The 13049-nt window shown below is 45.1% G+C and overlaps 1 protein-coding gene across 1 annotated transcript in view; it reads left to right on the top strand.

Moving 5' to 3' along the window:
- EYA3 (EYA transcriptional coactivator and phosphatase 3) overlaps positions 1-13049 on the top strand; it is a 141921-nt gene that overhangs the window by 98768 nt on the left and 30104 nt on the right. Inside the window, 3 exon segments of the mRNA XM_043532426.1 lie at positions 2863-3000; positions 10207-10292; positions 12284-12467. Coding sequence (XP_043388361.1) covers positions 2863-3000; positions 10207-10292; positions 12284-12467 — 408 coding nt within the window.

The following is a 13049-nucleotide window of genomic DNA, read 5'->3' as shown; positions in this document are numbered from 1 at the left end:
TAGGTCCTTTTCCGCAGAACTGCTACCTAGCCATTCGGTCCCTAGTCTGTAGCGGTGCATTGGATTCTTCCATCCTAAGTGTAGGACCCTGCACTTATCCTTATTGAACCTCATCAGATTTCTTTTGGCCCAAACCTCCAATTTGTCTAGGTCCTTCTGTATCCTATCCCTCCCCTCCAGCATATCTACCACTCCTCCCAGTTTAGTATCATCCGCAAATTTGCTGAGAGTGCAATCCACACCATCCTCCAGATCATTTATGAAGATATTGAACAAAACCGGCCCCAGGACCGACCCCTGGGGCACTCCACTTGACACCGGCTGCCAACTAGACATGGAGCCATTGATCACTACCCGTTGAGCCCGACAATCTAGCCAGCTTTCTACCCACCTTATAGTGCATTCATCCAGCCCATACTTCCTTAACTTGCTGACAAGAATACTGTGGACAAGAATACTTGCCCTTTTCCAGTCTTCTGGAATCTCTTCCGTCTTCCATAACTTTTCAAAAATAATTGCTAGTGGCTTAGATATCTCCTCAGTCAGTTTCTTGAGTATTCTAGGATGTATTTCATCAGGCCTGGTGACCTGAATACATCTAACTTGTCTAAGTAATTTTTAACTTGTTGTGATGTTATTGACATAAACTGTGACCTTATAGATCATTGTTGCAACCACTGTTATATATTTGCAGCAAATACTGTACAAAGGTTGTCGTGTGAGATGTCTATAAAAAGGTTATGATTATGCTATCTGTATATGTGTATCATTTTGTAGCTGAAGTTATGAATATTGGCTATGTATTTGTATCTCAGTGTGTTTGAGTAGCCTTAGTGAAGCATTTGGTCAGCTTCTTGAGAACAGAATTTGCAGATTAAGTGCCCAATCAAGAAACACTTAACTGACAATGGACCTTGGGAGACTCCAAACCACATGAGAAGTCTTACTGGGAACGTTCAAGGTAGCATGTGAGCAATGGCTGTTCCCCCCTGTAAGAAAACTGAGTCATGCATGGACATGTGACTTGCCCATGTGATTCCAGACTCCATCTTGCTGCTGTGATTTTCCACAGTAAGAACAAAGGGGTGTCCTTCCATATGGCAGAGAATAGAAGGCCCTGGGAGCCCCTCCATCTTGTCTTCAATCCTGCTTCTTACCTCTGGAGGAACCTTGCTACAAACTGAAGCTATGAACAAAGGACTGAATGACCCATCCCAGCTGTGGATGTTCTCCAGAGACTTGATTTGAGCCTGTGGTTTATTCCATCACTGCTTGAAGCCTGAACCAAGAACTTTGCCATTACTGTATGTAATTGATTCCATTTAGCCAATTTTAGCTCTCATCTATATTTTTCTTTTTATGAATAAACCTTTAGATTTTAGATTCTAAAGGATTGGCAACAGCATGATTTGAGGCTAAGATCTGACTTGTATATTGACCTGGGTCTGGGGCTTGGTCCTTTGGGATTGAGAGAACCTTTTTTCTTTTACTGGGGTATTGGTTTTCATAACCATTTGTCCCCATAATGAGTGGCACTGGTGGTGATACTGGGAAACTGTTTGTATGACTTATGGTTAGCCAGGGGATGAGACTGAAGTCCTCTCTGTTTGGCTGGTTTGGTGTGTCTTAATGGTAAAGGAAACCCAGCCTTGGGCTGTAACTGCCCTGCTCTAAGCAATTTGTCCAGAATTGATACTCTCAGAAGTGTCCTGCCAGAGGCAGTATTGTTACACTTGTTCTTTCCCTATTTTAGCCTCTGATCTTACCTCATTTTCACTGGCATTCACTATGTTAGACATCCAGTCGCTACTAACCTTTTTGGTGAAAAGTGAAACAAAAAAGTCATTTAGCACTTCTGCCATTTCCACATTTTTTGTTTTTGCTGATGTTGGAATTAGTTCAGAAAGCAGCTGAAATCAGGAGCTTGACGAGTCTGCAGAACCCTGCTCCAGACTAGGCTGCCTTGTTGAGATGTTGCTCTTGCTGATTCAGTTCCAGCCTGAGTGCAGTAGGCAGAGCCTTAAAGGGACACGTGGATTGAGAAGTCATACTATATGTGTGCCACTGTTGTTACGGATATTGCTTAAGATCACTGGAATTGTAAGAGATTTGAGGAAAAGCTTATTCTCCTCTGTTTGCAGTTTGTTTACTTTGGGCATTCGTGAGCCCTGCCTATACAGTCAATTTCACTGTTTTCCCCTGAAGGCAGTCAGTCATTTTCCCATTTGTGTCACAGAAGCAAGGGAAAGATTTTTTTTAAAAACAAATAGTCAAGTGTAATTGTAAAACCACATGAATCAGCAGGAGATTCAGGGGCAGATGTAGGATCTGACGCTACTTAAAAAAAAATATAAAAATTAAGTACTAGATAGGAAGTTGAATATCCCTTTAATGCTGTAGGAGCCACCAAGTGTCCACTGAAGCCAATGGAAGGACTGCCATTGACTAAATGAGTCAGCACTATCAGTATCTATCAGTAAGATCATTATCTTACTGAGTAGCAGTCTGGGCTACTGAGAACACTTTGTAGCAGTCCAAGTCCCAGAGAGTGATGAGTGGCTCCTTGGTGCCAGCATTGCAATAGCTCCTATTGTTGGATCAAAGAATTTTCCATTGAAAGGTTTAGAAACTAGCCTTGCTGGTCTCTAAGCTGTTCTTTTTCAGCTAGCTTTATCTCAGCAGCTCAAATCCAACCCGAGAATCAGGAATTTGCTATTGCAAAATAAAAGCAATATTGTTTTTTATATGTGACTTTCTCAGTCATTTACTTTTGTAACAAACAGACAAACTGTTCTCGGGTAGTAAACATGCTGTTTGGTCCCAGCGTATTTGTTTGTAACTGGTCCAATTTATCCGATTCAGGTGCACTGTGGCCAGGTATGAAACCTGAAAGTGGTTTAATTCAGACTCCATCTCCAAGTCAGCACAATGTTCTTACCTGCACTACAGGGTTAACCACAAGCCAGCCCTGCCCAGCACATTATTCTTATCCTATTCAAGGTAACTTGGCATGGTTTTTATATACATCTCTCTCCACCTATTCGTGTCCAGATACCACAAATAAAGAGGCCAGCATGTTTGCTCTTGGTTTGTGCATGCTTCTCTGTGCCTTGCAAGCCATATTTTTCTCTTCTTGTATGCTCCAGACCCTATGTGTTGTGTGTGTGTGGTTTGTACTCTGTATAGAGCTCTGCCTGCACCCAGCTGGCTTATGCCATGCTGATGAATCCTAACAGGGTGAAGAGCAAAGGCGCGGTGGGAAAGGGGAGATTGAATGTTATTCACTTGCATGCCGCTCCTCAGAATGCTCTTGTAGCTCAAGCTGTTTCTTAGCAGTCCTGGGCGTGAGTTGCACTAAGATTCAAGTGTTGCTTCTTGAGGCAAAGGGTGTTCTTTTCTGTGTGCCAGCTAGGGTGGCAGAGATGGTCTGCACTGGGTACCAGTGTGTGTGCTTGCTTCACTATGCAAGGTGAGCTAGAAAGTGAAGCTGTAGACACTGGAGCTGGATACAAATATCCACCCACCCCCGCCAGCGACTTACATTTTAATATTGGGAAGTAAAAGTTCTGCAGAGTTACTTGTTTCAGGTTGGATTTTTGCCATTTTATTAGTGAAAATGTTTTCTGATGAAAATTCATCCTTTGACAAATTTCTCAGAGTTTTGAGAACCTCCCAGAACTGTCTTTTCAGAAAGGAATTTCAAGATGTGCTAGTTTCTCATTTGTGTGGGTTTTAACATGACTTAAATTGTACAGCTGATGAAGTGCATCATTACGACTGATGCTTTCTCAGCTCACTGCATTGTGAGCAGGAAAGGCCCAAGGATACATTTATCCTGAACTCATTTCCTATCATAGGGTTAGAAGGGACTGCAGGAAACATCTAGTCTAACCCCCTGCCAAGATGCAGGATTTGTTCTGAATTAAAATTGGAAAAGTGACTGTCTGTCTAGAAATGGCACCTTTCAGTGAAGCTGCTCTGTGTGTACCTTTGCTGACAAAAAATAAATTTTCACTTCTTTGGAAATGGCCACAAAAATAAGAAGATATGGAAGAGGTTGCTGGATGCTGTCCTGCATCCTGCACCATCACTAGAATTGCCAGCTAAGTTCCAAATGCAGAATACAGACGCACCGGGGTGATGTGAGAGGTAGAAGAAACCCAGCTTGACCATCAGATCCTTGGAGTTGGAGGCTCTTCACTTACAAACTGCACGCGTTTGATACGCAGAGAGAGTATAAATCTGGAGCCCCATGCTATCGTGTGAATGGAACCGCCGTTCGGAGCATAGTTGTGCTTTCTAAAACGTGTCAGCCTTCCCTTTGAATTGTCCAGCTTTTTTCACGGTCACTGTGATCATTTCGTCATATAGAGATAGTGACATTTTCTAGAGAGTTTCGCAAGCTCCAATAAGAGCTATTCCTTTCTTCTGTCACACCCCACATCACCACCATCAGAATGAGACAGAAAGATGAGACGGCAATTCAGGAGAAGGAGAAGTGGGGATTAGTAGTGAGGAGAAGGAAGGAGGGATTATTTATTTATTTGTATTGCAGTAGCACCTAGGAGCCTCAGCCAGTGATTGTGACCCCATTGTGGTAGGCACGGTACATGTATAACAAAAAGACAGTCTCTGTCCCAAAGATCTTCTAATTGAAGTCTCAGATGAGAGAAAAGGTGGATAGAACAGACAGATGGGGAAGAACCAAGAAACAATCGTATAGCACAGCTCACCATGATGTGCAGTGGTCACCACCTGCCTAACCGTTGTAGGCACCAGGGCAAAGGGGAGTTTTCAGGAGGGATCGAAAGGAAGATACTGAGGTGCTTTGCGGATGGTTCTGGGCAGCTCCTCCCAAGTGTGAGGGGCAGCCGGGGGGACAGCCCAAAAGTGTGTTTGAAAGGTTAACCAGTGGGCACTGAAGGGCAGTATCGTGGGCAGAGCAGCATCGCCATCGCGTGACAGAAAATAGATGGGTGGGGGTAGGGCTTGAAGGGCCTTGGAAGTGAAGACAGTAGTTTGTGTTTGGTGCAGTGGAGAAGGGGACCCAATGGAGGGATGCAGAGAGGAGTGACGTACTCAAAGCCATGAGCTAGGAAAACGATCTCTGCAGCAGCACTTGGAATGGATACAAATGGGGCAAGATGGGATTTGTCAAGGCTGGAAAGGAGGAGTGTGCAGCAGTCAAGACATGAGGTGATGGGAATCTGGATGGGAGTTGTGGATGGAGAGGAAAGGATGTTACTCAGGAAAAATTGGCAGAGTTTAGGCACTACCTCGTTGTGAGTATCTAGGAAGAAGGCCGCGTTGAAGATAACCCCCAGGGATGGGCTTGAGTGACACGAAGGATGGTAACTTCATCCATGGTGACTGGAGTTGGGGGAGGAGGAGGTTAAGAGGAGAGGCTGAAAGAGAGAGAAGGCACTTGATGAGGAGAGGGAGAATGTTCTGGATTTAGGGCAGCATGATAAACAGGGCAAAGCTAGAGGGGGCAAAAGGAGATAGGCTGGCAAGAGGACAGGGAAGGGAGAGAGGAGTGAGTTGGGAACGTAGCTAGGCGGGCTCTCCATCTAGTTTTAAGCCAGACAGTCTTGCTTTTCTAAGGTTTGTCCCCCATCCGGAACTGAGACCAAACTGGATGTGGTTTCACCAGATATTGGATGGGGAATGCCATTTTGAAGAGTCCCCTGCCCGCTGGCATGACCTTGCACAATAGTGCATGTGAGGTCATGCTGTGTGGGGGGTGAGTCAACATGCTTTTCAAAATGGTGTCCCATTCATTGTGGCATGGTGCGTGTTAGATCATGCTGGCAGGGGCAGAATCACACAAGTGCGGGTGGGCCCACATCATTCCCGGAAGTACTGGAATGTCTGGTGTTCTGTGACTGTGTGAGTGGCCACACTAGATGTAGCCAACGGCAAGCTTAGATAGGGCTTGTTGATGAGGACAGGAAGTCTGAATGAGATGAAAGGGCTGGTGTGGTCTTAGCAGGGGAGGTGCAGTTTTAGCAGCAGCATTTGGCTAGTCGGGAGATGGTTAAAGTGAAAGATGAGAAAAGTCTTTGCCTTGGGGACAGTGATGGAAGGATGAATTTGGGGGATATTAGGAAGAAAAACTTTAGAATTTAGCAAGGCACTGGTGCTGGGAGGTGGAGGGAGCACTGAGATATGAGCCTGGAAGAGAGGGAGGGAGAAGTTGTCAGTGTAGACAGAAAAGGAAGGGAGACGGAATGGTGGGGGTTAGGAGGAAAGATCAGGTCAGTTTTTGGAGTGAATGCGGTAGATTTGGTAACCTCACCATGGAGATGATTGTCGAAAGTATCAAGAAGTTACGGTCACTGGGAGAGGAGAAGAGGCAGATGCTGAGAACAGGTCTATTTGGGACACTAAGAGACAGCTGCTCCTACCCTATTAAAGGACATGCTGCAGAATAAGATGCAGTCAGCCAGGTAAGAGGAGATGCCAGAGATCTCAGACAGACACAATAGATGAGATTGGAAGAGAACATGATCAGCTGTGTCAAAAGTAAGAGAAAGCAAGAAAGATGAGGGCAGATCCCTGTAGATGTAGCTATTAGAAAGCCAGGTAGTGGTGAGTCCTGGGGAGGCCGTTAATATAGTGGAAAGAGCAGAATCCAAACTGGAAAGGATCAAGGACAGAGCTGGAGGAATGGGAAAGCACATTAGTAGAACAGACTGTTTGGTGACTTCAGAGTCAAAGGGTCTGAGGAAGATAAGGTGGCAGCTAGAGTCTTAATGTTACTTAAGCATGATTTATTTAGAATAAATGTTCTTTAAAACAAACCCTAAAAACCTGACTGAACTCACAGGAGAATATGTATTCAGTGGTATGTGGTTATGCTGTATTATTGGCCCAGTTGATATGTATTGTAGTCCAAGTTCTGCATGTTTTGGTCTTCAGACTTCTGCCTAAGTAATGCCATGGCTCAGGACTCTGGTGAATGCCCGGGTGCACTTACTGACTTCGCAGACTTGGGTAGTGTACTCAGGTGAACATAAAAGCTCCCCCTGGAGCTGAAAAGCAGATGATTTTCTTTGAGCTAATTTTGCTAATGTGTATCCTTTAGATCTAACCCGGGAACCCGCAACTCCTACCCTGCATGCCAGAGGGGCCGCGAACCACTCTGGTCAGATGTAGAAGGAATTGCTGCTCCTTGCCTCCCCCACTGCTCCACTCTATGTAGGAGCAAAGCAGCCAAGTCAAACTTACAAAATTTGTCAATTCCACTTCCCTCCTCTGCTCTCTGTTATTAGCATGTGAAGCAGAGCAGAATAGGGCATTTTAGGATGGTTGAAGCAGAGCATTCTGGGGTGAACGGAGCGGTGAGGGGGACGGTGAAGATTCAGGGTCTGGAGAAGCAATCTGGAAACAGGAGGGAGAAGTAAAGAAAACCGGGGGTGGAGGGGAAGGGTAACAAAAGGAAGACACAAACCTCTGTGACTACATTTAAACATGGGACCTGGGGATAGTTCCTTTTGGCACGTCAGCATGGCAGAACGATGTTGCTGTATTTGTGGCACACACAGAAGAGTTGTTGACCCTCAGGGTAACCTGTGTCCGGCGGTTGCTGAAAGAGTATTGCTGATGCAATTGAGTATAACCCTGTTAGAGACCTGGTACATTACAATGTGTAAACAGGTGGGCCGTGACAAGGCGATATCCTCCGGGTGTTGGGTAACAAGAGAACGCATGAAGGGGAGATTGTCTGTATTGCTACCAGAATCCAAATATGTTTTTTTCCTTTCTATAGTTTCTTTGATCCATTTTAATGGAGCAGCAACCTCCTGTCCCTGGTTAAGGGTGAGACTTGCTTTCTGTTGTAAGCCTGATCTTGGCCTCCTCTGTAACTCCTCAAAAATCTTTATTTCAACTTCGGAAAGTGTGTGTGTGGCCTGTGGCCATTAGACAATTTCTTGCTCAAATCTGAGATGCTTCTTTGATCCCAAAGAGGTAGGCAAGGGCAAGTCCTGGGACTCGAGATAAAGATAGAAAATCCTGGTATGCCTAGTGTTACAGACCTGTTCTGTACTGTTCACCAAGGTGAGGGATTTGCAGTGTGCACCATGGGGACCCGTGAACAGCGGGGGCGCAGCAGCAGCCCAAGGACTCCGCCTCACCTTGGCCCTAGTGACTCCTGTAGCCCTCCAGAGCTCTTAAGCTTTGCAGGTTTCCCCAGAGGATCCTACAGATGTCCTGGTTGCCTGGTTTCCTGACCAGCTTCCCCAACCATCTGCCCCCACTCCGCAGGCTCTCAGGCTTCTCCTAGTTCCATACTGGGAGCAGGAATCAGATTTTCCTCCCCACCGACTTTTTTGAAGGAGTTTCTGTAGGTCTTAATGGATTCTGCAAGGGGCCAATGGCTCTGCCAGTGTGGGTGTAGCAGAGGTAGGGTAGGGCACTAGGTGTTTCCCATTGAGAGATTCCACCTGAGTGGAGCTCACTATAAATAGTTGGTTCTCTTTCTCCAAGAACACATCGCCTTGTGCAGTTGTTCCCCATCTTCCCCTTTCCTTGCTAAGGTTTCTGTCTGGGCACAGGGATCCCAAGGTGATGAAATTCCTCTGAGGCTTCCACAGGATCCATTGTAGAGTTCTGCTTCTGGGTTGGTGAGGAGCATTTCCAGACAGCTGCGCTGTGTGCGTTGTTCTGAGAAAGGGTGTCTTCTAGATGTGCTAAACACCTCTTTCCTTGGGGCTTCCTCTTCAGAGTGGCATTCCTGCACCAATGGTGTCTTTAGAGAAGAGAGAATTACCTCACTGTCATTCTGTGTTTCTTGAGATGTCATCTTGGAGGGTTCTCACTCACCTCTCTGAGGGAAAGTCTCCTTTCTTGGGTATTTTTTTCTTGCACCGGGGTTTTCCTTTTTCTCTGAGGCACATCTTGGATCAGTTTTTCTTTTTGGGAGATTCACCTCCTACTAAATTGAAGGAACTGACTGGAATCCTCAAAGGGCAGAATTTAGACTCACCAGGCAGCAAGCGATGACCAGGAAGGGTCTGGTGTGAGCTCTTCCCTTCCGCTGCCTCCCTCAAGGATGGGAAAACACCAAACCATTGAAGAGCCTGGGTTGTTTTTCGGTCTCGTGCTGAGATTCCATCACAGGTGGTATCTGTAGAAAATACTTATTTTTTTTATGGCAGGAGATAAGATGGCTGATACTGTGCAGTTTCCACAAAGATCTCTTTACAATCTGTGCTACCATGAACCTTTGTTTTTATGGAGTTTGGGCAAGCATGACGGAGGGATAACAACATTCTCTGATTGCACCTAACGTGTACACTTGGATTTCACTGGACTTGTCATTTTGTGTTTCGGCCTCCTGAGACCCAAAGCAGGCCGCAGTCTAATCTGACTATTCTACTACTTGAAAACCATAAGTGCTGCTAATTTACATCTGTCCCCAAAGGGAGGCACAGAGGGACTCCAGGGATTCAGGTGAACTAAAATTGTCTGAAAATGCAACCCTTCTATGGACACTGGTTGCTGTGGGAAAAACTTAAGAATCTTAAGCACCTCAAAATATTCGTACTAGTAAATCTGTGTCTGTAAGTGCATGGTCTGTCTCACAGAGCTGCTGTCAACAGTGATCTCAAGGGACCTCTTCCAGAAAATACTTGTAATTTAACACGGATTTCAAACGTTAAATACCAACAGTTTCTCAGTATGATGTAGTTTTATATTTAATGACTTAAATGGGTTTTAGTATTTCCTGAAGTTGTTGAATTCAGTGGGATCAAATATTTTAAGGTCTCATCCACAATGTTGGATAAAAATGTTATCAGAACTAATTTAAATGCTATTCAGATCTCTTACTGTTAGTATAGATATATTTGTTTTTATCTGTTGTAACAAATACAGACAAATACATCTTGTGTTCTGGTCTTTGTTGTCCCAAAATTTGAAATAAAAATTAATAGAAAAACATGTCACGTTAACCTAATTTGAACTATTTATGTGACAGGAATGGAGGGGGCAAGGCCTTTTGAAAAGTGTTCTATAGCGAATTATAAAAACATAGTTTTAAAACATTACGCTCCATCCCTATTGTCCTGGCAAACCCTGTTTAAGCTATTAGTTAGAGTGTAGTTGGGGCTAGAAATGTGACAGCTTCACAGTTACAATAGGTCTTCTCCCTTTTACAATTATTAAAATGTATTAACAATACGATTTATTTACTTTTTACAGCATCAACTACCAATACTAGCCCAGTCTCCACGTCCTCGACTGTTGTCAATATTTCAACACCAGCTGTAGCCAGCATCTCACACCAGGTAAAACATCTTGCTAGCTTTTCTTCTCTTGGGCACATCTGGTGTAGCTTTCGTTTTCAAATATTCTGACATCATAGTAGTTGGAGTGTAACTGTTTATTCATTTTCTTGAGAGTTCCTGAGTATTTTAAGGCTAAATATTTGTAATCCACTTTAAATGGTCCCCAGACCTTGTTCACTGCAGCATTTTCTTGCCAATGGGGACTAGTTGGGGCATGAAGTAAATTCAAAATTCTGTTGTTTGGGCACTGGATTTGCAGAGAGCAAGTTCACTGTGTGTGGAGAATTAGTTTTGTGGTTAAAGTACAGGACTGGGAGTCAGTAGAGCTATTCTTCTCCTGACCACCACAGATTTCCTTTGGGACCTTGAGCAAGTCACTTCACTTCTCTGTACCTCAGTTTCCCACCCTGTCAATTTAAAGAGAAGTGAGGGTCAGTAACCATAAAGCACTTGGAGATCAAATCATAGAATATCAGGGTTGGAAGGGACCTCAGGAGGTCCTCTAGTCCAACCCCCTGCTCAAAGCTAAATCATCCCCAACTAAATCATCCGAGCCAGGGCTTTGTCAATTTTAAAAACCTCAAAGGAAGGAGATTCCACCACCTCCCTAGATAACCCATTCCAGAGCTTCACCACCCTCCTAGTGAAAAGTTTTTCCTACTATCCAACTTAAGCCTCCCCCACTGCAACTTGTGACCATTATTCCCTGTTCTGTCGTCTGTTACCACTGAGAACAGTCTAGATCCATCCTCTTTGGAACCCCCTTTCAGGTAGTTGAAAGCAGCTATCAAATCCCGCTCATTCTTCTCTTCTGCAGACTAAACAATCCCAGTTCCCTCAGCCTCTCCTCATAACTCATGTGTTCCAGCCCCCTAATCATTTTTGTTGCCCTCTGCTGGACTCTTTCCAATTTTTCCACATCCTTCTTGTAGTGTGGGGCCCAAAACTGGACACAGTACTCCAGATGAGGCCTCACTAGTGCCGAGTAGAGGGGAACGATCACGTCCCTCAGTCTGCTGGCAGTGCCCCTACTTATACAGCCCAAAATGCCATTGGCCTTCTTGGCAACAAGGGCACACTGTTGATCATATCCAGCTTCTCGTCCACTGTAACCCCTAGGTCCTTTTCTGCAGAACTGCTGCCGAGCCATTCGGTCCCTAGTCTGTAGCGGTGCATGGGATTTTTCCATCCTAAGTTCAGGACTCTGCACTTGTCCTTGTTGAACCTCATCAGATTTCTTTTGGCCCAATCCTCTAATTTGAAATCCCTATGTGGCAGGCATTACAGAAGTGTAAGTAGCATAACTATGATTAGCTTAGGGCTTGTCTACACTTATAACGCTACAACAGCACAGCTGTGCCACTTGAGCGCTTCAGCGTAGACGCTACCTGCACCACTGAGAGGAGGTCTTCTGGTCGTGTAGGGAATCCACCTCCCCGGGTGGGAGTAGCTAGGTCGATGGAAGAATTCTTCTGTCTACACAGTGACTTAGGTCAGCTGAACGATGTTGCTCAGGGGTGTGGATTTTTTACAGCCCTGATCGATGTAGTTAATTGACAACCTAATTTTCAAGTGTAGCTTGTACAGTGAAGAATATAGTCACACAGCTTTTTAAACCCTTTTCAGTCTCCCTCAGCAAGGAAAGGGGAAGGTGATGCATCCAAAGAGTCTGACAAGATGGTGAGCAGAGAGAGAGAACCCTTCTGATATAGCTGGAATTTAAAAGCCATTCATTAGCAGGCAGCACCGTTTCTTCTCCCTCCATAAGTCTGGAGTGGGTGATCCTGTCTGCCTACTTGCTCCTTCCCCTTTGGGGACCAGTTCTTTCTGCCATAGAGCTCTCATGGTGCTGGGGGCCAAAAGGGGGAGAGCCTGAGCTTTTGCTTGCGCCTCTCTGTCCCAAAGGCATTCTAGGCCAGCAGCCCATTTGGTTTTCAGTGTTTTCTGAGGAACAGCCTTTTCCTACCTTATTTGATCCTTTCTTTGAATAGGAATACCCTACCTACACAATTCTCGGCCAAAGCCAGTACCAGCCATGCTATCCGAGTTCTGGCTTCGGGGTTATAGCACCAGCAGACAGCAGCATGGAGAGTCCCACGTTAGCAACCACCACATATCCAATTGAAAAAGCAAATGCCATGGTGCCTACACGGACGGAGCAGAGACTTTTCTCTGGTAAGTGCTGCAGCTTTAGTAGGGTGGATTTCAGACCCCCTCGGTTATACAGCACACTGGCAGGCCTGGGGGAGTGAAATTCAGAAGTGTAACGAGGGGCATCGTGTGTTGATGTGTGCAGAGCACACTCCATCCATTTTCAAAGAAGGATGTTTGCCATTTTGTTTCTCCTTTGGGCCTAAAATATCTGGTTTTCTGACCATTCTGCAACCTATTCTCCCACTACACACCCTTCAGTATGATGTGGAAGACTGTGGAAGTCATATGGTTATAGGTGCCATCTGCGTTAAACTAAAGAACTTTCTGCCTGTCTCTGGTGGCTGCTGTCAGGTGGGTATTAAAGATCCCTTGGAACACTTCAAATAAAAGTTAAAGATAACTTTGGGGTGATGGCCAGCATTCCTGCTCTCATGTATGGGCTAGTGCAGCTGTGCCACTGCACTGTGGGCATCTAACTCACTGTTGTGCAAAGCACTTTGGGATTCCTTAGCTCTGAAAGTCACCTGCATGAGAACAAGTTATTTCCCAGCATTCCACATGAAATTCTTCCCTTTCCTTCCTCCAATCCCCTTTGTCATATTA

The sequence above is a fragment of the Chelonia mydas genome, chromosome 19, assembly GCF_015237465.2.
Source record: "Chelonia mydas isolate rCheMyd1 chromosome 19, rCheMyd1.pri.v2, whole genome shotgun sequence".
Classification (NCBI taxonomy): Eukaryota; Metazoa; Chordata; order Testudines; family Cheloniidae; genus Chelonia; species Chelonia mydas.
Note: the sequence above shows the minus strand (reverse complement) of the source record. Positions and strands in the feature narration are given on the sequence as shown.